Genomic DNA, 28,000 nt, shown 5'->3' with positions numbered 1-28,000 from the left:
TGATAATTTTGTAGAAAATTCAATTCTCTACAAAAAAGGTCCTTACCACCAAATCACTAAGATCGATATTTTCGGAGATATTAGTCAATGAAGTTTATGTAGCATTGAATTTCCACAAAATGTTGAATCAAATCTTAAAAAATATTGATTTTTTATTCGTATCATAATTATAATTAGTAATTGCTTATTGATTAAGTTGCTAATTCAACGAAAAAAATTTTTAATTGTATTTTTCTGAAGATTTTTTATTTGTAAATACATTACTAAGATATCAGGTCTATGTAACTTTGAACTCAACTACATGTATGATCAAATACGATAAATTAAATATTTTACACCATTTTCTTTATGCTGTAAGTTGATTTAGTACACAGTTTATGTTGCGATCGGTGATGCTGTACTGTTTGAAAAACTTTTTGTCGTTCATCTTCATTGCGGGTGAAAGCTTCATTGAATCTTTGAGTCAGAGCTACTCCTCGCTCAGCAGTATCATTTACAACTTTTAACTTTTTGAATGTTTCAGAACATTTTTGGTACTCAAAATTTGATTCCCATGTATGAAATTCAGAATTTAAAAATTCATATGAAAGGTTAAACTGTTTAAAGATGAAAACTGAATTTGGTGTCGCAAAATCACTGATGTTTTTTTCACTGAGTGAAGTAATTGTTTTGTAAGGCTCTGAGTAATGCTTATTCGATTGCTTTACAGCGGGAATAGCATTAATTTTTTCGCAATTTTCAATTTTTCTTCTGGTAATACTGTATTATCAAACAGCGCCAAGCAAGCAAGTTGTTCATGCAAATACCATAGATGTTTAGATAATTTTTCAAGAGCTGCATTAGCGATTTCCGGATGAATTTTTCGATGTTCGATAAGATCTTTTACTAATTGTAAGTCTGAGTTTGGGGCTTTTATCGCATATGGAGCAGTAAACCATATTTTCACGTAAAATAATACAACAAAAACACAAATTTTTCGCAAAGCATCTGTTTCTTTCGCTGGTACTTTAAACTGCTTACGAAATAAATATATCTTAAAACAATAAAGAGCTTTTGAAAGCCATCTTGCATGGTGAAAAGCGCCAGGGGCTTTAAATTGAACTTTATCACCTCCACCACCTAAAAAGATACTGTTTAGTTCCAGTAATTCTTTATAGTCGTCTCTTGGATGATGATTCTTATTGAAAAATATGAAAAGAAAGAAAAATAAAAAAGTGAGAAAACTGTAATCATTATCAGCAACCAATGGGTTTCTTTGATAGTGAATAATAATGTAATTAATTAAATTTGTAAATAAAGTTAATGAAAAAATACACTTTGTAAAATATTCGAGTAAAAAGATATTTGAAATTTATCAATTAAAAACTTATAAGTCCTTAATACACACAAAAATGTGTCAAAAACTAGTTCATCATTTAAATACACAATTATTAATGTAAAATTGAATTAATTCATACCTTTAATTGATTGTCAATAAAATCGAGAATGTCTTTTTTTTTGTCGTTCAAAATGTCGGTAATATGTTCATCATTGGAACCGATTTCATATACTACTTTATCAATGTTATCCCAATTGTCTCTAAATCGTTTGAAAATAGGTACATTTGGACCATTTGTGGCTGGCCAAGCAACCTCTGCTACATTTCGTAACATCAACTCTAACGTATGATGATGACATGTAAGGTATAATAAATCACGACCAATTTTTTTCTCTAGTAAAGGACAAGCACCTTTGGTGTCACCTTAAAAAAAAAACATTATCTGTTTTGATTAAAATGGTTGATAAAAATATACACTAGTCACAAAAATTATGGGACATAAAAAAATTCTAAATTTTTGGGTATTTTTCAACGAGCTGTAACTCCGAATAAAATGATCGCAGAGCAAAAACAGAAAACAAGCAAATAGTTGCTCTAAGTGTCTAGTTTTCAGATACGAACATGACAATTTATTATCACGTTTAAGTCAGAAGGAATCCTAAGGAAACTATAAAAAAAAAATTTTCCAAATTTTTTCTTGTCTAAAAAAAGGTCTACGGGCTTCAAAAATGGTTTTTCATTCTTTTACTCAAAAGCTCTTTTAGAAAATTTAATGCCCGTTTATTTGACAGAATCAAAAAGCCTGTGAGATGATTTGCCGCGGAGTTATCGTCATCAAAGCAAAAAAGTTCTTTTTACTTTTGATAAACAATAACTCTGGGAATAATGATCGTATGTGAAATCAAAAAGGGTTTTGAAAACTACACGATATTTTCTATGAGATACAGTGAATTGTTTTTGACGAGAAAATTTTTTCTGAATTGAAAATTTTGACTGAAAAAAAGACAAAATTTTGCATAATTAAAGATATTTGGATAACTTGGTATAACTTTGGATAAAATGGATGAACGAAAAATTTCATGGATAATTTTTTAACCTTAAAGTATCTCCTAAAATCCCTGGAAAATTCAAAGTGCTGCGTTTTTTTGTTCCATAGTGTCCCGAAGCTTCAAATTTTTTGTTTTCGCAAAAATGGCCACTGTGAGCAATTTCTCAATTTTTATTTACACTAGTCACAAAAATTAAGGGATATAAAAAAAATTCCAAATTTTTTGGTGATTTTCAGCGAGCTGTAACTCCGAGGAAAATGATCGCACAGAAAAAAAAAAAAAAGCAAATTGTAGCTCCAAGTGTCTAGTTTTTAGATATGACCATGAAAATTTTTGTCATCGTCAGGTCTGGAGAAATCCTAAGAAAACTACTGAAAAAAATTTTTCGAAATTTTTTTCGTCTTAAAAAGGTCTACGGGCTTCAAAAAAATTTTTCGATTGTTTCGTTTAAAAGCTCTTTTAGTAAATTTAATACCCTTTAATTTGACGTAATCAAAAGCCTGTACGATAATTTGCCGCGGAGTTATCGTTAATCAAAGTAAAAAGTTTTTTTGACTTTGGAAATCAATAACTCTGGAAATAATGACCGTATAGGAAATCGAAGGAGGGTTTTGAAAACTACACAATATTCTCTATAAGAAAACGTAAACCGCTTTTGAAGAAAAAATTTTTTTGAATTGAAAACTCGGACTGAAAAAAGACAAAAATTCGCATAATTAAGGATATTTGGATAACTTGGTATAACTTTGGATAAAATGGATGAACGAAGGATATCGTTGGTAATTTTTAACTTCAAAGTGTCCCCTAAAATCCCTAAGAAATTCAAAGCGCTGCGATTTTTTGTTCATAGTGCCCAGAAGCTTCAAATTCTGTGTTTTCGCAAAAATCACCATTATGAGCAATTTTGTGATTTTTATTCATTTTTCCATTGAAAAAAATTTTTTTCAAAATTCTTTATTTTTTCGATCAAAGAAATTGATTTTTCAAGAAATTTGAAAAAAAAATTTCAATTTTTTCGAAAATTTTTTTCGAAATTTTCTCAATTTTTTCGACTGTTGTTTTACCGCCGGCATTAGCGTTACCCAAAGCGTACCACGTGGAGGTTGCTCGGTCGGATTTACGCTTCTCACACACACGTGTGTGTGTGTGTGTGTGTGTGTGTGTGTGTGTGTGTGTGTGTGTGTGTGTGTGTGTGTGTGTGTGTGTCTGCGTGTTTGTCTGTTTGCAGCTGCCGAATGACCTCTGTACGCACGGCAGTAACTGCTCAGTACCGTGTATTGCCACCTCTGTTCCGAATCACAGCTCGTAAACGCTCTTGCATGTTGATGCATCGTCGAATATCACGTTGCGAAATTCCTTGCCAACAACGTAACAACGCTTGAGTCAACTGATGAAGATTGTGCAGTTGCGGATAGTCTCGCCGCAATCGACGCCCAAGCATGTCCCAAACATGCTCAATTGGGTTCAAATCAGGACTCATCGCTGGATGATTAAGCGTTGTTACGTTGTTGGCGCGGAGAAAAGTTCGCGTACGAACTGCAGTGTGAGGACGAGCATTATCCTGCATCAAAATGAACCGTCTTGCCCCCATGCGTGTGCGCATAGGCAGGATGTGTGGCTCCAGAATTTCGTCGACGTACCTATCGGCAGTCAACGTCCCACGAACGATGACCAACGGGGTTCTGGTATTGAAGGACACGCCTGCCCACACCATGACTGATCCACCATTGAAAGCTGTAACTGGTCTCGTAAAACCATCCCGATCTCGTTCTCCACGACGGCGCCAAACGAGAGATCGTCTATCGCTGCCATGAAGACAAAATCGAGATTCGTCAGTCCATAATACACTGGTCCACTGTCTACGACCCCAATGGTGATGATCATGAGCATAGTCCAATCGGGCTCGGCGATGTCGTGGAGTGAGCATAGGCACGCGATTTGCGCGTCTAGCGCGTAGTCCTTGCTCTCGAAAGCGATTTCGAACCGTCGATGCCGATATGTGTTGTTGGGGAGGACATTGTCGACGATTGCGAAATTGATGAGCGATCGTGTGGGCATGCGCAGTAGGGTTTCGACGAGCTTCTCGAATGATAGCTCGATCATCACTCTCGGTAGTGATTCGTAGTCTACCTTGACCCGGACGACGATCGTAACTTTGACTCGCGTTAAATCGGGCATAGGCCCGACTGATAACGGACTGGCTCACTCCCATAGAAGCTGCTACTTCCACCTGACTGTAGCCCTCTTGAAGGAGGGTAACAATGCGAGCCACATCTGTGGCAGCTAAATGTCGACGAGGCATATCAAAAGGTGCTTATCAAAGAAAAGCATACATAAAATTCACGTAAGGAATTTAGGCTAAAAAGAAAACGTAAAATTCAAGTTTTGTGTGAGGAAAAGCCGAACTCCGCGGGGGGTATATCAATTTGTTTTTATTGAATTTTTAAAATGAGATTTAAAACTAAGGCAGTTGTAGCGGACAGAAAAAATTGAGTTAATTTTTTTTGACAATAGTGAAGCATTCTGAAGACGATAAAAAAAAAAAAATTAAAAAAAAATTTTTGATAAAAAAATTTCTAAAAAATTTTCGAAAAAATTGAAAATTTTTTTTTTTTTTTCAAATTTCTTGAAAAATCAATCTCTTTGATGGAAAAAATAAAGAATTTTGAAAAAAAAAATTTTTTTCAATGGAAAAATGAATAAAAATCACAAAATTGCTCATAATGGTGATTTTTGCGAAAACACAGAATTTGAAGCTTCTGGGCACTATGAACAGAAAATCGCAGCGCTTTGAATTTCTTAGGGATTTTAGGGGACACTTTGAAGTTAAAAAATTACCAACGATATCCTTCGTTCATCCATTTTATCCAAAGTTATACCAAGTTATCCAAATATCCTTAATTATGCGAATTCTTGTCTTTTTTTCAGTCCGAGTTTTCAATTCAAAAAAAATTTTTTCTTCAAAAGCGGTTTACGTTTTCTTATAGAGATTATTGTGTAGTTTTCAAAACCCTCCTTCGATTTTCTATACGGTCATTATTTCCAGAGTTATTGATTTCCAAAGTCAAAAAAACCTTTTTTGCTTTGATTGACGATAACTCCGCGGCAAATTATCGTACAGGCTTTTTGATTACGTCAAATTGAAGGGTATTAAATTTACTAAAAGAGCTTTTAAACAAAACAATCGAAAAAATTTTTTTGAAGCCCGTAGACCTTTTTTAAGACGAAAAAAAATTTCGAAAAATTTTTTTTCAGTAGTTTTCTTAGGATTTCTCCAGACCTGACGATGACAAAAAATTTTCATGGTCATATCTAAAAACTAGACACTTGGAGCTACAATTTGCTTTTTTTTTTTTTCTGTGCGATCATTTTCCTCGGAGTTACAGCTCGCTGAAAATCACCAAAAAATTTGGAATTTTTTTTATATCCCTTAATTTTTGTGACTAGTGTATATTATAACGGGATTTTGCCTGACCCGGGGATTTATCAAGCCAGGCTCACCGTTTATATTAAAATTTGGCTTACTAAAAAAAAATTATCATTAATGAAAGGGCCCCAGGAGAGTGATCTCCAACTAATTACTGCTTCGACTTCGGCTAGCTATTACCTCTTCTTCAGGGCGGCGGGCCATGCTGAAATACTCGTCGTTAACAAAATAGGATAGCAAAATAAACGAAATGCTTAAAACTACTTGAAATAAATCCAATGCTTTAAATGCTGGCACTTTGGACATGTTGGGCCCCAATGTAAAAGCCAAGTAGACCGATCTAAGCTCTGCATCAGATGTGGACAAGAAGGGCACCGTATCGCTGACTGTAAAAATTCTGGCAAGTGTGCAATATGTGCTGAGCAGCAAGGAGCAAAGGACGTGGCTCACCATGCCGGAACCTACAGATGCTCGGTGTTTCAGGAGGCGCTCCAGAAGTTGACGAACAAACAAGCATGAGGATATTGCAGCTCAATCTCAACCATTGTGAGACAGCGCATGACCTGCTCATGCAATCCGTGTGAGAATTAGAGCTGGACTTGGTACTGATAGCAGAGCCATATAAACACCTGAGTACCCAGCCCTGGGAAGCTGACAGCAGATCTGAAGCTGTCATCTGGTCATGTGGCAAGCTTTCTTTCCAAAATGCAGTCGACAACAGCAATGCCGGCTTTGTAGCAGTATCAGTAGAAGGCATCCGCTTCTATAGCTGCTACGCACCACCTAGCTTCTCCATTTTTGACTTCACTGATTTTCTGAATCGACTAACCGAAGATGCAAAGCAATACCATCCTGTAGCGATAGCCGGAGACTTCAACTCCTGGGCAGTTGAGTGGGGCAGCAAACATACAAACGCACAAGGGAAAGCACTACTGGAGGCCTTTACCACACTAGATGTAGTTTTGCTCAACAGTGGTGATACGCCGACCTACACCAAAGGTGACGCAAGCTCAATTGTAGACCTCACTTTTGTCAGTAATAGTCTTGCTAGAGGCGACTGCAACTGGAAAGTGTTGGACATCTACACTGCCAGCGACCATCATGCAATATCCTGGGAAATATCAAGCGACCAGAACCCCAAGGGACTAGTCAAACAGCCTAACATCGTTGGTTGGAAGGTAAAATCTTTTGACCCAGAAGCATTACTAATAGCCCTCGATGGTGATCCGATCAACACTGGATGTGCAGAAGAACAGACTAAGGACCTGATGAGGAGAGTAACAGATGCTTGTAATGCCAGTATGCCTCGTAAACGTGGCATAAATTCGAGACCTTCGGTGCATTGATGGAACGACCACATCAGCGTCCTCCGTAAAGAGTGCCATAAGAAAAGAAGAATCTCTCAGCGCGGCTATCAACGGCCCAACTCAGTGGAGCTGATCGCAGAGTACAAAAAGGCGCGCCGTGAACTGAATAAAGCCATCAAAGAGAGCAAAAGAAGATGCTGAAAAGAGCTTATATACGAGATGGATAAAGACGTGTGGGGTAGGCCTTATAAGGTGGTTATGACCCACCTGAAAAAACAACAAATGCCATCACCTACGTGTCCCCAACTTCTTCAGAAAATCGTCACTGCACTGTTTCCACAGCAACGCACTTTCGATTACCAGTTGGCGCCAGGCGAATTGGACAACATCCCACCTGTCACTAAAGACGAACTGCTGGAGGCTTGTAACCGTGTAGGGAATAATAAAGCGCCGGGATTGGACGGAATCTCTAATTTAGCCTTGAAAACCATCATAAAGGCAGCTCCAACATTATTCCTAGACGCTTATAATGCATGCCACAAGGAGGGACTTTTCCTCGTAAGTGGAAACAGCAACGATTGGTACTATTACCTAAAGGAAAGAAACCACCAGAAGAACCGTCATCTTACCGACCACTTTGCATGCTAGATACGGCGGGTAAGATATTTGAGCGCATAATTCATCAACGAATAAATGCAGTAGTCGACCCACTCCTGGCAGACAACCAGTATGGATTCCAGAAAGGACGATCAACCCTGGACGCGATCAATCTGGTTGTTAGCACGACTAAAGAAGCGATCGCAGGAACCAGATGGAAGGGTGGCACAAAGAAGTATTGCCTAGTGGCGGCAGTAGACATTAAAAACGCCTTCAATTCCGCCAACTGGAACTGCATCATGCAAGTTCTTCGAGAGAAAAACGTTCCAGAATACCTGTGTAGAATGGTGGCCAGCTATTTCACCGATAGAGTTCTTAAATACGACACGAAAAATGGTCAAAAAGAGTACGATATTACCGGAGGTGTACCCCAGGGCTCTGTACTTGGTCCACTGTTGTGGAATATCATGTACGATGGCCTATTGAGATTGAAATTGCCAAGAAGTGTAAAACTCGTAGCGTATGCAGACGACGTAGCCGTAGTAAACACCTCGTCGCTAAACACCTTGACGAGATTAACAACATCTTCGACATCACCTTCGAGCGAGTCCATCGGTGGATGAATACGGTAAACCTGCATCTGGCTACACACAAAACTGAGGCAGTGCTTATATCCAGCAGAAAAGTGTTAGAGACCATCAAGCTGAAAGTCGGTGAACAAGAAATCACATCACAACCTTGTATCCGATATTTGGGAGTGATGCTTGATGCCCGCCTCAACTTTAAACAGCAAGTGGAACACGTCAGTGCCAAAGCGTCAGTAATGAGGGCTAGTCTCGTACGACTGATGCCGAACGTCGGAGGCCCAAAGCAGAGCAGGAGACTACTACTATCATCAGTTGTCACATCGGTGCTCACATATGGAATATCCATTTGGGCAGACGCGCTGAAATTGCAAGAATCATGGAGAAAAGCTGGATCAGTATATCGACTGAGCGCTGTAAGACTAGCCAGTGCATTCCGCACGATATCAGAAGTACAGTGTGTGTCATTTCCGGAACTTTGCCGCTCAGAGTTCTAGCTGAGGAAAGACGGAACTTTTACCAACGAAAGAGGTCAACTACACTAAGTGCCGAGGAACTCAGAGCTGAAGAACGGCAGAACAGCATCGCACGATGGCAATCGCAGTGGGACGCCGCGACAACAGGAAAATGGACATACCGTCTCATACCGAAGATCGACGTTTGGCTAAACCGGAGTCATGGCGAGGTCAATTACTATCTGACGCAGATGTTGTCAGGACATGGATGTTTTCGGACGTATCTTCACCGCTTCAAGTATGATGATTCACCAGAGTGCCCGTCCTGCCCAGGAATCACTGAAGACGCGGAGCATGTTTTCTTTGAGTGCCCACGATTTTACCCACAGCGAGATGAGCTGGAAATAATCCTGAAGAAGAAAATCCAATCAGAGACAATAGTAGAAGCTATGACCAAGGTTGTGAGACAGAGACAGCTAGGTAGAAAAAGGGACTGACGATTAGAGAAGGGACGGCGAGAGGAGACCGAGGCAAGGAGGGAGAGGACAGCGGTTACCTACTCTTCAACTTTCATGTTCGCCTGATACTTCGACCGGCCGATTTCACCGGGTTTATTTGTTTCTCCGTTATTATTATTAAAAATACGTGTCCAATATTAGTTTATTAAATTAGTAGTTGCTATTGCGGGTCCAAACCGAGTATTTTCGAGTATTATTGGCGTTAAAATTTATTAATAAATAAATTATGTATAGTTTTTTTCTTTCGTATGAAAAGTTTCAGGGCGATGTTTATTAATTATTTAATGGAAATATTTATTATGGCAGTGATTATTATTTAAATATTTTTTATGTATAATATTATATTATTGTTTCGGAAGGTGTGATTAAATTAAGAAATTAAGCGTGTGAGAATTTATTTTCGAAGCTGAGCAAATTAAGCGATCAAAAGAAACTAATTGTAAAAGAAATTAAAAGACCAGGGAAATTATTATTTTGTAAAAAATAATTTAGGCAAACGAAAATTATTCTAAGTCCCAAGCCGATTTTAGTATGGAAACTCGACGAATGGATAGATAATGAAAGAAAGGCCGATTAAAATAATAAAGAATTGTGAATTTGATGAAACGAATGGATGTATAATGAAGGAAATGACGATTATTATTTTAAAGAATTAAATTTGAGAAATTAAGACTTAGAAATTTTCGTTAATTAATGAGCTTGCGCGAGCCTCGATAGGTGGCTAAAACGATCATTCCGGTTTGCGGTAAGAGAGCTTTTGGAAAAATGTTAAAGCCCAAAAATTTTCCACGATCGGGGAAGTCTTGTGACCGAGTGTTATTGTGGTGAATATTCTTCCGCCAATAACATCTGAAGGGACATTACCTCGGCTCGTCTTGAGTATTGGTAAGTACCTTTTGAACTCGTAACAAGATTTTGGCTTCCCTGGGTTTTTGACCTTCTGTCAAAAATCCAGCAGGTGATCATACACCGTGTAGGTGGGGGCGAAGAGGACATTCTCCATTCGCTCTCGGGGTAGAGGTTTAGGCCCAGGGGTGACGTCTAGTCTCCTGGGGGACCGGGTACCAGCTTTTGGAGATTGTAGTTCGCGACTTTGACACTCACGGCGAGTGAGAGTGTATGAGAGAGGTTTTTATTTTGTAAAGACCGGTTTTGACAGTCTTTGATCGGATCTACGTTACCGGCGAAAGGTACGCGTGCGTTAACCGACGTAAGATTAATGTTTTGAAATAGTATTTTTGTTTGATATAACCTAAAATTATATCACGTGTGTTTGATTAAGTTGTAATTTTTGTTCGTTGATTTATTTAATTGATTTTGATAAATAAATTGTTCTATTTTATCTTTATCATAACCTGTTTGACTTTTCGAGTTATTTCTTTAGTTTTAGTTACCTATTTTGATTTAATTGAGTTTTTGTTTTGGCTTTTATTTTGTTTGTATATTTGGCAATCCCCGTTTATGACCCTGGACCTCGGCGAGCTTCAGATTCGAGCAACAGGGGTGTTAGTGTCGCAGTATTCGTTTCATTGGGATTTAGTTAATTTAAAAACACTCAAAAATTACCCGTTACAAAGCAATGCTGTCATCAAAGGCTGCCTGGAACGCTGCAAACACGTTTGTAACAGAAGTCCTTATAGACTTGCGTTCCATCGAAAGAAAAAGAGCAAATGACAACAACTAGAAGAAAGGTAAAATAATAATTTAGTTACCAGAAGGAAAAGCAGTCGCTATATCCTCCCCCCAAGAAGTAATGCCTAACGGCGGTTTCCATGAGGGATTAGAGGAAAGAGGAAAGGGGTTCAGGGTTTAGTAGGTAGGGGCGCTAGCGTCGAGTTTTAGTATGACGCTGCATCGAGTCGCCACATATCCGGGCTAAACAACTACGCCTAGAATCCGAAAAAAAGATTCCTCCCCTAATGGGAAAAAAAAAAAAAAACACACACACACACACACCATCGTAGAAATAGTCAGGAAGATTTCTAAGGCCTCAAAACGTCGAGATCTGATGAAAACTCGATTTTCGAATAACGGGGTAAAACCATTAACTTCACGAATTTCAAAAAACATCAGTGTTCTTGGCGGAAAGTTGAAAAGAACCAATTTTATAGCGATCTAATGTTCGTTATAATAGAACTGCACCATTATAGCGAAGAGAGTCATTGCTTGTAATGGAATATGGAACAGTAGATGTTTAAGAACGCGGTTATTCGATGCTTAAAGTCACGAAATGCAAAGCTACTAGCCGCAGACAATAAATCTTTACAGACCCAGACGAATACTCGGAGCCACGGACAAGAGATGCTTGGAGACCCGAACTAATGCTTGGATCCGCGGACGATAGATGTTTACAGACCAGGTCATTAATGCTTAGGGCAACGGAATTAAATGCCTACAACGGATAAATGCTTACAGACCCAGACTAATGTTTGGAGCCACGGAAAAACAGATCCAAATTTAAATGCTTAGAGCCGCGGACGTGAGATGCTTGCAAACCCGGACTAATGTTTGGAGCCACGGACAAGCAATGCTTGCAGACCCGGACTAATGTTTGGAGCCACGGACAAGCGATGCTTGCAGACCCGGACTGATACTTGGAGCCACGAACTGATACTTGGAGCGACGGACAAGAGATACTTGCAGACCCGGACTAATGCTTAGAGCCACGGACAAGAGATGCTTGCAGACCCGGACTAATGTTTGGAGCCACGGACAAGCAATGCTTGCAGACCCGGACTAATGCTTGGATCCACGGACGATAGATGCTTACAGACCCGGACTAATGCTTGGAGCCACGGACATGAGATGCTTGCAGACCCGGACTGATGTTTGGAGCCACGGAAAAGCAATGGTTGCAGACCCGGACTAATGCTTGGAGCCACGGACATGAGATGCTTGCAGACCCGGACTAATGTTTGGAGCCACGGAAAAGCAATGCTTGCAGACCCGGACTAATGCTTAGATCCACGGACAATAGATGCTTGCAGACCCGGACTAATGCTTGGAGCCACGGACGATAGATGCTTGCAGACCCGGACTGATACTTGGAGCGATGGACACGAGATGCTTGCAGACCCGGACTAATGCTTGGAGCCACGGACGATAGATGCTTGCAGACCCAGACTAATGATTGGATCCACGGACGATAGATGCTTGCAGACCCGGACTGATACTTGGAGCCACGGACTGATACTTGGAGCGACGGACAAGAGATACTTGCAGACCCGGACTAATGCTTAGAGCCACGGACAAGAGATGCTTACAGACCCGAACTAATGCTTAGAGCCACGGACAAGCGATGCTTGCAGACCCGGACTAATGCTTGGATCCACGGACGATAGATGCTTACAGACCCGGACTAATGCTTGGAGCCACGGACGATAGATGCTTATAGACCCGGACTAATGCTTGGTGCCACGGACATGAGATGCTTGCAGACCCGGATTAATGTTTGGAGCCACGGACAAGCAATGCTTGCAGAATCCACGGAATTAAATGCTTACAGATCCGGATTTAAATGCTTGGAGCCACGGACGATAGATGTTTACAGACCCGGACTTTAGTGCTTAGTGCCACGGAATTTAATTCTTGAAGTTAAAATACCCGATTTGAATTAAAAATCCATTCACTCAATCCATTCCCGGACTCAGTGTTAGAGTCACGGATTTTCCGGGGATGGTGTCAATAGACACTTCGTTAAAAATACGACGACAGAGGTCTTAATAATCTGTCGACATATTTGTTGTGTCCGAGATTTTACAAATTATTTTTCCACTAAATTAATTTAGTGTCAATAAACAATTTTAGGAATTGAATTCAAAATTATTAACTTAAGGTCAATTTTTCATACAATTTATTTGCTTAATCAGCAATTGTAATTTACGCGTATTAATGATTTATAAATTTCCAATAAAACTTTTGTAATATGAACATTCTCAACGTAGAGTAATTCCCATACAAAAATCGATTAAATTAGTAATAATTATCTTTGCGTTGTAACATAAATAAATTCGCAATAAATTGTTTTATAAAAAATTATCTAGTAATATAATTCTAACATAACATTCAATAATTTCCATGTAAAATATTGAACCATAAAAAATCAATAAAATTTTCGTTTGTAACGTAGATGCCGAGACATTCGCTAGTTTGGTTGTTTTGACCTTGGGTTCTTAGATTAACTACGACGTAAAATTCTACTGACGCTCGATCAAGAATTCGTGAGAAGTCACTTGTTGGTTCATCTCGAGTGTAAAAATTAACCATTCGTTTTACCGAATTTATTGATTCTAAAAATTAACACAATTGATAAAACAAATTCACGTGTTAAATAAATTAAATTGATTAATTTCAGTTAATTAAAATTTCTTACTACGAATGTTATAAATGATTTTTCACCTCAAGGTCGACTGAATGACTCTCGGGTATAACTCCCCATGAAAATCACTCAGTTCAAACTAACGAGTATTACTAAATCTTGATTAAATAAATAAATAACTCTTCTTGATTAAATAATCAAATAAAATCAGGAGAAGAAAAGTAAACCGAGTATTAGGTAGACCTCGGTCCACTTCTTTCCCACAGAGTAATTATTGATACCTTGACAAATAAAACGACGATCTAACTCGCTGTTTAAGGCTGAAGTCCTAGTTATTGTTGTCTTCCTTCATCTCGTCACTACTCCGGGGATCGATCCTTCTTAATTTTTGTGGTACTTTGTCTGGCGGTCACACCACCTCCTTGTTTGCACTGCACGGTTCACCGATAATAACCTAAAACTACTCCCTCTCATCCTCTCTTTAGGTCCGAAAATTGAGACGAGCCAGTGCTGCGTCGAACAATTATCGATATTCAAGAACTTGAAGGATCGGTTCAGGGTATGTTTACCCTGTTACAACATTTAATAGCCTTAGAACTTAAAATTCAATGAACTTATATCATTTAAATATTTTTAACTGGATGTGTGTCATGAATAACGCATTTTACTAGAAAAGTATATGAATTAATTCTTGTAGAAAATTTAATTTTCCACAAGTTTACTGTTGAAGTTTTTATTGTTACTCCAGTCGTTTTTTTGATAACTAAGACATGTTAAATATTATGTTACGTCCAAATTTGGACTAAATAAATTAAATTATTTTCGGCCCAAGCTTTTCAGCCTATAGACCGGGAACGTGTTAAATATTGGATTTTTGTGATTAAATGAATGAGAATTTGTGTATATTTTAATTATGATTATATTGAATATTTAAAATTACAAATGCGAAGAAAAATTATAAACACAAACAAATTTACAAGAATTCTTATGGTTGGAAATCTTAACAAAAATATGATACAGTATGATTTTTGGTACCTGATTTGCAACTTATTAATTTCACTGATTCTAAACTTTACAATACAAACTCAATTTAAATTCACTAATGAAAAATTATTAATCGAAAATTGGAAATATCAAGATATTCGTGAACTGGTTAGTGTGAACTAACGTGGATAATAAGGAAGTGTGTGGACACTAGAAGTTAGTGAGGACTAACGTGGATAATAAAAGTGTGAGGACACTTGTTATAGGAAAGTGTGTGGACACTTGTAGCTTCTGGGACTGAACAGGAAAAATTACCAACGTTTTTGTGAACAAGGCCCCTTTTATCGATCGTTCGAGTTCGGACTTTGGGTTTTTTTTGGGGGAAAACTGTGTCCAATCAGGAAACAGTTTCCCGGGGTCCGTTCCTTGCCCCATTGCATTTTCCGTAGGGAAAGCGACTGGGTCCCGCCCAAGATACTAGCCTATGTGCGTGCGCACTCACACATACGCTGGCATGTACATATTGTCCTTCTAGTTTATCAAAAATTATTTAAATTTATTATCATTAGTAATATCGCTAATTGTTTAATTCGCTTAATAGTTAGTTCGCTTCATTCATAATCTAAGTTTTACAATTTTATTATTTAAATATTTAAGAATTATGTTAATAATTTCCATCCTATTTCCTATGATAAATTTATGTAGTTATAACATTACAATTAAAATATTTTCCTATTGAATAAAATTATTACGAACCATTGATTTTAATAAACACGTGGTTGTCTATTCTTATTTAAATAATTCAGATGTAAATTTAAATTGATAATTTGATTAATATTTCGAAGTTACAATTTTCTATTGGTATCATCTCATTTAATTCAGAATTGATTTGATTTTTGAAATCAGTATAAGTTATTTTGATAAAAGAGATAATTTATTTATAGAATGTTAATGTTCTTTCTATGGTTAATTTTCGTTAAGTTTCAAATATTATTTTTAAATAGCTGTCGCGCTGTAATAAAATTTTGTTTGTCGTAAGTGATAAAGAAAAATTTTAGTTATCTTAAAAGTACATCTGTTAGGCTTACAAATTACTTTAAAACTCCAAAGAGTCGTAGGTACTTAGTTCTATTTGTTTGGGACTCTTTATGGATATTTAATTACCCTAGAGAATTAAGATAAAAAAAATCCAATGCGTTTTTCTTGGGTTGTTCATTATGTTAACGTCTCCAAGAAAAATGCATTTAGGTAACTTATTTTTAATGTATTTTTTTTTGTTTCTATTTGTTTAGGAGTATTTATGTTTAGCTTTATGATAGTAAAATGTTTCTAGGTAAATTTTAAAATTATAAGGGTTCGTTATCATAAAGGGTTTTTTTAAAATTTCGATTGTATTTAGTTAAGATTTCGGAATAATTTTAGAGAATACACAACGCAGATAAAATTTATTGTCAAGAAAAAATAAATACTGCTCACGTATTTGTTTAAATGCAAGTTATTGATTTGGACGTAACAATTATAAGAATCGGGCTTTCGATACTGACATAGACCAAACGATGTAAATGTCAATAAAATCATAAAATTCAACAATTTAATAGAAGTAAGGTCGCTGCGGGTAATAAGGCCGAGCTAAGAAGGATTTCGAAAAAAAATCGAAAATATTGCATTTAATTATTGCACCGTATCATTAATTTTTAAAATAATACATTATCTATAAAATATGATGGAGTAATGGTAGTTTTCACCATAAACAAACTCAAAATTAAACTTTTTCAAAAACCTTGCGAATAGGCCTTATTTTACTAAGGTAGGGTAATAAGGTCTGCGGGTTGTATATACTGATGGATATATAGTTATACTATACTTGATAAAATTGGTATTGGAGATTAATCATCACTTAAATTGAGCAACAATACTTTTTACAATGTTGATAAAAATTAAAACAATGATTTTAAATTATCGAATATAAATTTATAAAAAATGCTTACTATTTACTCAAATCGTTTTTTAGGAATTCTTCTGCACTACTTTAACACACAACAGATGATAAAATATAGAAGACAACGAACGTTGTATTGGGATTCTATAAACTTGTAGTGACATTTCTATGCTAGACGCTTCTACTAGAGAAGTCTTTAGCGGACGCGGTTATTTTAAATAGTATTTCTATTACTTAGGCTTTATTACCTGCGGGTACCTTACTGAAAATTAAAATAAAAGGTTGATATTTCCCAAGAATTTTTTTGTTGTTGTAAGTGACAATATTTTTATCTGTCCGTGAAGAAAAAAAAATTGTTCGCTCCAAATAAAGTACTCTAATCTACATGGTAAAATACACTTGCGAAAAAAATATGTGAACATATATGTATTACAAAGATATTGATGCGACAAATATTTGATAATATATCTTTTTCAACATCCAAAATCTGAATCAAATATCAGAAGCGGCATTAAAATTGAGCGATCAGTTTAAAAGATATAATAATTCAAAAATTTTCCGTAAAATTTTATTTTAATTAATTGTAAATATTTGAATTCGAAGAACTCAAACAGAATAAACACTTTATTTTTTAGATTGGTAACTCAAAAATAAAAACTTCAACTATTATTTTAAGCTCGAAAAGTGCACGTATTAATTTATACTTAATTTTTGTGTTCCAGTGAAATATGTTCCAAAATATTGAAACATTTCCGACATATCTCTGAAAAAGCCATATGACTTCAAGGATTGATTCCTTCGTATATCTTTGAAAAAGAAAAAATTCACTATTGATTTGTAAATTTAATTTTATTTAGTATTATTAATCGAACATGAAAGTTACAAACCCAAAAATGGCCAGATACTGGAATTTTATTATATCATTTCTGAAAAAAATTCTTTACATTTACGTTTATTCACATACACATTGCCCCTCTTTTCCTTAACAATTGTACTGGAAATAGATTTGTATTCATATTTTAGAACGGTCTGTATATCCTTTAGATGTCAACTAAGCTTCTTTAGCACTGTAAAAATATATGGATAACATAATTATATAGTTCAATAAATGATTATATCACGTGGTAAAGAATAATTCAAAACGATTTGAGACTACAAAAATAGTAAATCGACAGAGTTAAGCTAGGATTGAGATCACATGCAGTCGAAAATCGTTTTGCATGTCTTCACACAGTAATAGATTTTTCTCAGCGTATGATATAATTTTCACATGACTTAAATCAAAAGTTTGAGATTCACAGTTAGTTATTACAGTTAACAAGCGGTATACAAGTTAACATTTAATAGCAATTTTGCATTTTTCAACTTGTGTTTTATTTTATAAAATCCAACTGTAGTTTCAATTAAAGTAGAAAGAAGACCTCACACACTTGAAAAATCAAAGTTTTGATGAAAATAAATTAAAAATAGTATTACCATAATGGATATTCTTTAGGATCCATGCAACTCAACGTGACAGAATCAAAAAGTTGCCCATCGCCGCAAGTTATCAATCTCGGATGTCCTTCAACACAAGTTATCAACCTTCCGCAGTCACCTGGAACTGCAAACCTGAAAAAAAAAAAAATTAGGAAAATGGTTAACGGCAGGAATATTCTTTTCGCCGAGTAGAGGTCAGCTAAGAACGGATTTTAGAAAATTCCACCCACAAGGGGTGTTGCGGGGGCGTTTACAATGAAAAATTCCCGTTTTTAAACTATAGCTCCTATAGACTCCAAATTCTCATTTCAAATTTTTTTCTTCGTGTCAATTGTTATTCATTTTTGAAAAAAAGTCACGCAAATATTATAATAATTGCACATTGTAAGTTACAATGAATATTATCTGGAATAATTACATGGATAAAAAGTATATGCTAATTTGATGAAATTTGGAATTTGTGAAAGTCAAAACAATACTTTAATTAAATTTCAAGTTTAGACCTAAAAATAAAATTCTATAAAATGCCCAGCGAAGCGGGCGGGTAACAGCTAGTAATTGTATATAATTATATAAGTCATTCCATATATAATCGTATATGATTATATATAAATATATATGATTATATAGAAACATTTTTTCTCGGGTTGTTGCTGTAAGAAGGATAGTGGTGTTCTCGGCCCACCTCACTTCCCCCCTCCCGTGCGCTTTGTAAGTATGCCGTGAGACAGGGTAAGTGGTTAAGTAGCATAAACTTTAATATTTGATATTTGCTACTAATTTGATGTATTTATCACAAATTTAAGTTCTATACATCAGAAAACTAGATAGGCTTGAGGAAGAAATAAATAATATAAAGGCAAACTATCAAGACACAAACCCAACCCAGGCCCAGGCTGTCACTCCTGCTACTGAAAATGTCATGAAACTAAAGATTAAAAAACTAGAAGATTTAATGGAACAGCAAGAGAAATATGCAAAACAGTTAAACATTATAATTAAAAACCATAACTGGTCTGAACGAAAGCTTCTGTCAGATGCAAACGAGTATTTCTGCAGTAAATTTAATCTCCCAAGCGCCATTGAAAGTGTAACCATCTTCAACCGAGAACGCGAAATTGCGTTATCATACTAAATTTGTAGCTCCAATCATCTAGGATGATTAAAACATGTTTCAACGCAAAGATGGTTAGTGCTATTATTTTTTTGTGATAGCAGTTACCATTTTTTTTAGTAACAGTTACAATCAGGATGACAACAATTACTATCAGGATGGTTATATTTACTATCAGAATGATAATATTTACTATCAAAGATAGTAATTAATATTATCGAATTCTATGAAAACAATTGATCAAAAATTCAATAATTTTCAAGTACACGGAAAGAAAATTAAAGAAAATATATTTCATATATTATATACATGTATATATGAAAAATATATAAATAATGCATGTGGGTACTCAAACGAAAGCTCTTGATGAGTGTAACATCAGGATGATCTTATATCTTTAAAAATGTCATTAGTTAAAAAAGTACAGGGCATTTTAACAAAAGTCATTGTCTAATGAAGCAAAATTTTATTTTTTTATAGTTCACAAGTCACGACTCCTATAAATTATAGAAACAATTCCTGTAAATATAGGAACCACTCCATTAATTCGTGTCGGAACTATTTCCATAATTATTGGAAATGATCGTATAAATTCTAGGAATACTTCCTAATATTATGGCCGTCATTCCCATAATCATAGTAATCGTTTCTACAATCAGTATAGGAAATAATCCCATAAATTTATAGGAATAATACCTATATTTTTCTCTCAGTATATATTTACGCCTTTGACCTTAGTTTTTAAACCCTGATGTTTAAATTCTACTTACTACCTTAGATAGTAGCTGCTATAATTCCTGATGGTAACTGTTACCATCAGAAATTATAAATATAACCATTTAGGATGATAATAGTAATTAACTCTTATTAACATACAGAATTGTAACAATTATTATAAATATGGTAAATGCTACCACCTAAATGATTTCTACAACCATCTAAATAGTATTCACTACGACCAGGTTGATGGTAAAATTTTTTACCACATCTAGATAGTAACTCATCGAGGATCTCGAAGTTTTGCACTCAGAATGCGACCCCGACCACTTCCAGCTCTTATTACAGGTCTACTCGCCAAACATTAAAAGTGACCCAATAATGTCTATCAGAGGCAATCACGTCAATAAAATACAATATCTCTGGAACCCATCAACAAAAGACTCGTTCAAACTCACGATGCGGAACTTGCCTAAACTCTGTGTCGACTTTTCCCAGCTATCAATAAACGAGCTCAACACAAACCTTCAAGAAGCAATAAAAAATGCTGCAAATTGCTCAGGCCTAACTCGACAAATCCGTTATCAAAATAGTTCAAATAAATCACAATCATGGTTCAACGGAGACTGTAGAGCATCAAAAAAAGAGCTCATAAACCTCTTTAAGCAGGCTAAAGACGAGAACTTCGCAGGAAACGCTAAAAATGTATATCTGAAAGCGAAGAAAAAGCATAAAATCCTCTTAAGGTCCAAAAAATCACAGTTTAGAATTGACACTCTAGATAAACTAGCAAATATTAAAAACTCTTCCGAATTTTGGAAAGCAGCCAGACTATTCAGAAAAACTCCATCACAGATCCACAACCCAATAAACATAATTACGTGGGAAAAGTTCTTTGCAGAGCACGCCCCACCTAAAAGCCTAAATAATTATACCTTCTCAATGAAGCCATTAAAACATGTAAATTGAATAAGGCCTCTGGACCGGATCATATAAAAAACGAAGCTAATAAATCGCTGCCTCTGAACTGGAGATATTACATCCTCTATCTCGTCAACAAGGTGCTAGAGCACGAACTAACCCCAGAAGCCTGGTTCATTACATTGCTACACAAGAAGGGAAACAAGCTCGATCCATTTAACTATAGAGGGATAGCTCTAATTAACCCTTTAATTCAATTCGCTCTAATTCGTCATTTAATTTAATGATGATATTAATAGGGCTTTACATTAATATAAATTAGATATTTGAATAAAATATACCGTGTCTCAGCGACCCGAGTATTATTTTTTTATTTATTTAAAAAACCCGGGGGTTTTCAGCTTTCTAATTATTATTTTCGTAATCTACGAATTTTTTTGCATAAGATGGAATAATAAAATTCCACTAGAAAATTACTTCCCACAACGGTTAAGAATAAAGTCAGTGGACTATGTGTTTAGGCATTTCTTGAGATATTTCGGGGTAAGAGGATTTATTCGATTTTCATAGAATTTTTAACAGGAGATTCATTTGGGCACTCCCGACCAAATTTTGAATTTTCGGCGGAAGTGTCCAAACTAAACTTCTGTTAAAAAATTCTATGAAAATCAAATTTATCGTCTCACCCCCTAAATATATCAGGAAATGCCCAAACGCAGCCCCTGTTAAAAGCGGAACTCAAAATTTTAATTTTAATAGGTTTCTCACGGAAGTTACATTTCATATATATATATATTTCATATATATATATATTAGGGTGTGCCAAAATATAACTTCCTTGATGGACCTCTTAAAATTGGAATTTTGGGTGTTTCATTGATTTTACCGCTGCTTCCCACTTTCCACCCATGTGGGGAGCTGCTGGTGAATTGAAATGCCACGTAATCTGATGTACTGTGGCCCAGTCGAGTAGATCTCTTGATTCCTGAGTTCCTTGGACGAAGAGTCGTTTGAGTTCCGAGTATGCGCCTTGAAATGTTGTTCCACAGTCGCTGTAGAGTGCTGTGCAGACACCTCGACGGTGAATAAATCGCCTGAAAGCTGCTATGAATCCTGATGATGAATAATCGCTGACCAAATCTAGGTGGACTGCTGAGATAAGCAGACAAACACACAGATCCAGCCCTTGTAGATCTTTGATCCTCTTCCCTTCCAAGATTTCATTGATACTGGACTAGCATAATCAACTCCTGTGTGTAAGAATGGTGGAGATGGAGTAACACGTTGAGCTGGAAGCTGTTCCATTAATTGTTGAGTTCGTACACCTCGATGTCGAGCACAGACGAGACATTTAAGAATGTGTGAGCGCACAGGTTGACGTCCACCGATGATCCAATATCGTTGTCGAATGTATGCGAGAGTAACTTGAGTACCACCATATATAACATGGTACGCTGATGAGCATCAGAGATGATGAGCCGAGTCAGAGCAGCATCACGAGGTAAAATTGCAGGGTGCCTTTGCTGATCAGAATCTGAAGCATTTTCCAGCCTCCCTCCTATACGAATGATGCAATCGGTGTCTTGAAAGGCAACCAATCGGGCAAACGGGTGATCCTTGGGCCATGATGCTTGTTTTGAGAGTAGTTGGAGCTCAGAATGAAAATAAGCTCGCTGAGTTTCCTTGATGCAGAATTGAAGTGCTAGGTTGATTTCTTGAGACGTGATTGGACGAATCAAAGTTGCGTTTGGCTTGCGCTGGATCATGTCGCGCACTCCCCAACAGATTGCTGTGGCTCTTAGCATGCGTAGCAACGGGATTAGGCGGTCCATGATTTTCCAAGTTGATTCCAAGGGCTGAGCTGTGACGTAGAATGCCTTGATTGGGCGTTCTTCTAGTTGATCATCTACATCAAGGTGAATTGGGCTGGTTGGCCAGGACGATGAGTCTTTGAGTAACCATGGTGGGCCAGACCACCATAATCGATGATCCTTGAGTTGAGCTGTTGTCAAGTCTCGAGTTGCACAATCTGCTGGATTGTCTGTGCCAGGAACAAACTTCCAGTGGCCATCTGGAACTAGATCTTGAATAAATGACACCCGATTCCTGACAAAGTCTTTCCAGCGAAACGGATGAGAGTACATCCACGTGAGAGTGATTGATGAGTCGGTCCATAGGTATGTTGGCACTTGAGAATATTGAAGAGTTGTCTGGCAATGCTTGACGAGTTTTGCCAACATGTGAGCAGCTATGAGTTCCAAGCGTGGAATAGTTAATTGTTTCAACGGTGCCACCTTGGTCTTGGAGCAAAGCAGCGTAATCTTTGCTTCTTGAGAATGATCTGCTGGTAGGACCTTGATAAATACTGCTGCCGCCATCGCCAATTGCGATGCGTCAGAGAATCCATGGATTTCTAGAGTAGAAGTCGTGGACGAGAGGATCCATCTGGGAATCTTGATGTTGATTATGTTGAGTTGCCTTTTGAATGATATCCACTTATGCCGCAGATCAGACGGCAGTGGAGTGTCCCAGCCGAGTTTCACAAGCCAGAGTTCCTGCATAAACATCTTCGCTTGAATGATGATTGGTGATAGAAATCCCAGTGGATCAAAGATTTGAGCAATCTCTGATAATATTGCACGCTTCGTGTATGCTTGAGTGGTGCACGATGGTGAGTGTTTGAATGAAAATTGATCCTTGTGTGAAGACCAGAACATCCCCAAAATCTTGGTGCTGACTTCTGGATCCTCAATCTTGTATTGTGTAATCGCTTCCGCACGATTGAGTTGACGTAATTTGTGATGATTGCTTGCCCATTTTGCGAGTGGAAAGCCGCCCGCCATGCAGAGACCTTCAGTGTCATCAGCGACTGCTTGAAGTGACGCGAAGTCGTCTGCACCACCGGAAATGTCATCAACATAACGACCTTTTGTGAGTGGTGTGATTGCTAACGGGAGCCGATGTCCATCATCTTCAACGAGTTGAAGTAGAGCTCGAACAGCAAGGTATGGCGCTGATTTGGTGCCGTATGTGACTGTGGTGAGCTTAAATGGGATGATATTTCCATGCTCGTCGAACCAGAGTATTTGTTGAAGATCTTGGTCATCTTCGTGAACTTGTATCTGTCGATACATCTTGGTAACGTCCGTAATGAAGATGAACCGATGTTGTCTTGACGTGATAAGTACATCGAAGACGTTGACTTGTAACTTTGGCCCCGTGTGCATGATGTCGTTGAGTGAGAGTCCTGAACTAGTTGGTTTGGAGCCATTGAAGACCACACGGATCTTGCATTTGTTATTGTCTTCCTTTAATACACCATGGTGAGGTAGGAAGTATTGAGCTGTTGATGAATTCGTTGTTGCAGGTTGCAAGTGTTTGAGATGTAGATATTCCTCCATGAAGTTGATGTAGAGTGTCTTAAGTCTAGGATCATGATCAAGACGATGCATGAGATGTAGTAAACAAAGTCGTGCTGCTGTATAAGAGTTTCCTAGGTGACTTGGAGGTGATGTGAATGGAAGTCTGACAATGTATCTGCCAGAGCTGTCTCGTGTATGAGTATCCTTGAAGTGGGCCTCACAGGCTTCTTCATCAGGCGATAGAGAGCGTGAGTGGTTGGACATGACTTCTTCTTGAAGCAAAAATCTGGTTAGGAGATCCTGGAGATCTTGATCATGATGATTTGAGACAGCATGATGAGTCCTAGGTGGATGTTTGAAGTGAGCCTGGACTGGACCGAGAATGATCCATCCAAAAATTGTACTGCTTGCGAGCAATCCAGGTACTTCGCATTTGATCTCTCCAGTGATGACTTGACCGTAGTAGTTTGCTTCAATGATGACATCAATTGGACCTGGAGCTGTGAAGTGCGGATCGGCGAGCGTGAGATTTAAGAAGTGAGCCACATCGGCATTGGAAACTGTCGTCGACGGTAATTTAGATGTCAGACCACCTAGGATGTGAGCCTGCAACGTGAGTGACTGGTCTGAATGATGTGATTTTAAAGTGATTGTCACACATCCTTTTGTATGGCCAGCCTGTGAAGAGCCGATTTCTAAAATGGTCATGTGTGACCGTGTGCGAGGTAAATTTAGGAATTTGACCAATGAATCTGAAATGAGAGATTTCAGAACCGGAGTCTAACAATATGCGAATTGGATAAGTACTTAACTTGGTTACAATGCTGACTTGGCACGTTGCTAGTAGAGTTGTAGTGTTTGAAGCTGGAGCACAACCAGTTGATGAGTTTGGGGCTGATAAATGATGATCTGGATCTGTCAATTCTTGAGTACGTTGATCTTGACGTTGGGCAATAGCGTTAAAGGAGCATGATTGTCTGGATCTTGATGATTGTTGTGCGGAAGCACTGCATCTTATTGAGTAGGAGCAGTGGCAGTTGAAGTTGGAGCTGAAGTAATCGGTAATCCCGGGTGAATCATGGAATGATGATCAGCATGACATACTTTGCATCTGAATCGTGATTTGCAAGTCTCGAGTCGATGATGTTTAAAACAATTAGGGCACAATCTGAATTGAATCACTGCTTGGATTCGCTCTTGCGGTGTCATCTTACAGAACTGATCACATCTGACCACGTAATGATCTCCTTTGCAAACATCACATGGATACTGAGCCATTGGCGACTTTCGTTGACTTGATTGATTGGTTGGAAGCCCAGATGAACCTTAAGCACCTGTGGTGACCATGTGGGCGTGTACTGTGCCTTTGTTGGACTTAGAATTGGATCTTGTGTTGGAATTACCTGACCTTTGTTGTTCTCCATGCTTGCTGGTACTTTCCTCGTACCGTTCTTGAGCTCGAGCGCGTTCAGTCAGGAATTGACAAAGTGAAGCGAGAGATGGAAATTCCACTGAAGCTCCTAATGTTAATTCCCATGCTTCTCGGGTTGATCGATCCAGTTTGGAAATTATGAGTTGCGTTAATAGGTAGCAGTCTCCAGTATTGAGATCTACTCGTTGCGCTAGGAGGGCGCTAATTGCTTCGTGAGTCTGATCAATAATTGAGTAGAGTTGCTTGGCCGATTTCGATGTTAAAGTAGGAAGGTTTAGCAGCTTGTCCAGCTGAGCTGAGATGAGTAATCGAGGAACATCATATCTCTTCCGGATTGCAGACCATGCAGTCGCAAAGTTTTCATTGCACATTGGTATACTGGCAATGAGTTGGGCTGCCTGACCTGAAAGATATGTTTTGAGATAGTGTAGCCGCTCGATGTTCTGAAGACCTTCACGGTTGATAACTATTGAGGTAAACATGTCTCTGAACTCTGGCCACCTTTTATAGTCACCAGAGAAATGAGTGATGTTCAGTGGTGGTAAGGAGACACTGTGTTGAGTGCGTGGTGTCGATGATATAGTCGTAGCAGATGGAGCTGGGACTTCAAGCTGATGTGTGAGCGTAGCCAAAACTCTGCGACCTCCTATGTATGATCTATAGGCTACTTCGAAGGTGCCGGCCTTGATGTACGAGTGTTGAAGAAACTCCTCAGTGGCATTGACCAATAGATGGTCGTGGATCAGTGAAAACTGATGCCATTCTTGATTGAGAATCTCCAATCGAGCCTTGAGTGACGACAGGCCTTCAGCAGTGGTGAGTGAGGATGCTTCAATGTCAGAGATGAGCTTCAATCTGGTCAATTGTCCACTGACCTTGAGATCAATTTCACAAGCTTCTGTGGAGCGTTTGCGTCCACGCTTCCTTTGGTCTTGCGGGTTGAGTAGTGGATCTTTTGAAGCCTCTCCATCAATGGCTTCAGAGTCGCTGATTCCATCTCTGATCTTGTTTGGATCTGTAACCGTGAGTCCGAGTTCCTGGTGAGCTATCTGGATGACTGGCATCGTTGAGTGACTTGGAACCTCATCCTTGGTAGCATCCTCTGGAGGAGTAGTGGAAGGGTTCGTCTCGTCAACCATCTTTGTTGAATCTGAGTAAATGTTTGTTTAATTCGAGTTTGAATACAAGAGCGTATAGATTTCGAGTCTGTGATTAATTTTACGCGATTTCCAACACCCAATCCGGCACGAGGGACCATAATGTTAATTATCTTATCATTAAATATTTATTTATGCTGAATCGGGATGTTGGAAAGAAGAAAAATGCTCACGCTAATTCGTGTTTTGTCGTTTATTCTATAAAATATCACAGTTTAATTTACTGAACACATGAACTCTTAAAACTATTAACAATACTGTATTTAATTAACTGATTATTTTAACCCGAGTATTACTATTATTTGATTTACATCATTGAATTAGAAGTATGATTAATGGTTATTAATATACGTGACATCAAACACCGATATTAATATTGAGATTGTTCAGAGCGATGATAATTATTTAAGTTAACGAAATTAACATTGAAATTATAAAAATTTGATTGCATGAATTAATTAAGGTAATTATAACATTAATCACTATTAATGACGCGACAATATTATTACGAGCGATAATGCGAGTGATGAGTACTGATCGAAGTCTTTATGCTAACTTGAGACACAAATCTGCAGTCACCAGAGAGAATCAGGGTATCGAAGAATTAAGTGAGTGCCTGGTGTTTGGTGACATCACCTCAGCCAGGTATAATAATGATTTTTTTTGATTACTGAATTATTATATGATGAATCATATCTCATTAACATATTAAAGAAGGATAAGAGTAATCCCTGGTGACTGGAGATTAATACTTAAGTACAAGGCAACAGTGAATTGCCAAAAATTCCAATGGTTTACCGGCATATGAGGTTACAAGGGCAGCATTTTTCAATAATAATTATTTAACGAGTTTAAGATAAAAATTATTATGATATACAAATAAGAATAATACCTGAGTTGCCAATGGTGTTGAACTTCTTAGTAAAACACTTAGGTGATTGAGGTGAGCACAAATAGAAAATAAATTTGGGAAGTAAAGTTGATAATACACAATGCACGTGATGTTAACTGCAGCGTGTAGGTTTGGTGTGTTATGCCGGTTGGCGCGCCGGCAGATGATGACTTCGGGAAATGAAGTACAGAGTGCGCGTGAGTCGCTGCACCTCTGGTGAGGTTGATTGCGGACTTACCACACGTTCTGGCGCGAACATGTGGTATTTACGCAACAATATATATATTATCGTGTGCCAAAATGTAACTTCCGTGAAGAACCTTTTAAAATTTGAATTTTGAGTTCCGCTTTTAACAGGGGATGTGTTTGGGCATTTCCTGAGATATTTTGAGGTGAGACGATAAATTTGATTTTCATAGAATTTCTTAAC

At 37.6% G+C, this 28,000-nt stretch overlaps 3 protein-coding genes across 6 annotated transcripts in view; 1 reads left to right on the top strand and 2 right to left on the bottom strand.

Annotated features, from left to right (window-relative positions):
• Positions 1-243: 243 nt before the first annotated feature.
• LOC141535937 (uncharacterized) lies at positions 244-17,515 on the bottom strand. Of its 4 annotated transcripts, XM_074256110.1 has the most exons (5): positions 17,384-17,515; positions 13,855-17,302; positions 10,822-10,935; positions 1,458-1,741; positions 244-1,177 (listed from the first exon to the last, which is right to left on the bottom strand). In XM_074256110.1, the coding sequence occupies exons 4-5, from the start codon at positions 1,650-1,652 to the stop codon at positions 704-706; spliced, it is 669 nt and encodes a 222-aa protein (XP_074112211.1). In that variant the 5' UTR covers positions 1,653-1,741; positions 10,822-10,935; positions 13,855-17,302; positions 17,384-17,515; the 3' UTR covers positions 244-703. The 4 variants fall into 4 exon arrangements, with proteins under 4 accessions (XP_074112211.1, XP_074112210.1, XP_074112212.1 ...); XM_074256109.1 differs by lacking the exon at positions 10,822-10,935; XM_074256111.1 differs by lacking the exons at positions 10,822-10,935; positions 13,855-17,302; positions 17,384-17,515 and adding an exon at positions 8,920-9,195.
• On the top strand, positions 6,262-7,140 carry LOC141535920 (uncharacterized). The gene is made up of 2 exons (XM_074256083.1): positions 6,262-6,340; positions 6,407-7,140. The coding sequence occupies exons 1-2, from the start codon at positions 6,262-6,264 to the stop codon at positions 7,138-7,140; spliced, it is 813 nt and encodes a 270-aa protein (XP_074112184.1).
• Cpap3-d (cuticular protein analogous to peritrophins 3-D) overlaps positions 17,327-28,000 on the bottom strand; it is a 29,946-nt gene continuing 19,272 nt past the window's right edge. The window contains exons 4-5 of the mRNA XM_074256108.1: positions 17,973-18,107; positions 17,327-17,563 (exon numbers count right to left, since the gene is read on the bottom strand). Coding sequence (XP_074112209.1) covers positions 17,548-17,563; positions 17,973-18,107 — 151 coding nt within the window. The 3' untranslated portion in view covers positions 17,327-17,547. The remainder of the gene's footprint in view (positions 17,564-17,972; positions 18,108-28,000) is intronic.

Source organism: Cotesia typhae, unplaced genomic scaffold (genome assembly GCF_013202065.1).
Source record: "Cotesia typhae breed Kobodo isofemale line unplaced genomic scaffold, CoteBio_Ctyphae scaffold_152, whole genome shotgun sequence".
NCBI lineage: Eukaryota > Metazoa > Arthropoda > Insecta > Hymenoptera > Braconidae > Cotesia > Cotesia typhae.
Note: the sequence above shows the minus strand (reverse complement) of the source record. Positions and strands in the feature narration are given on the sequence as shown.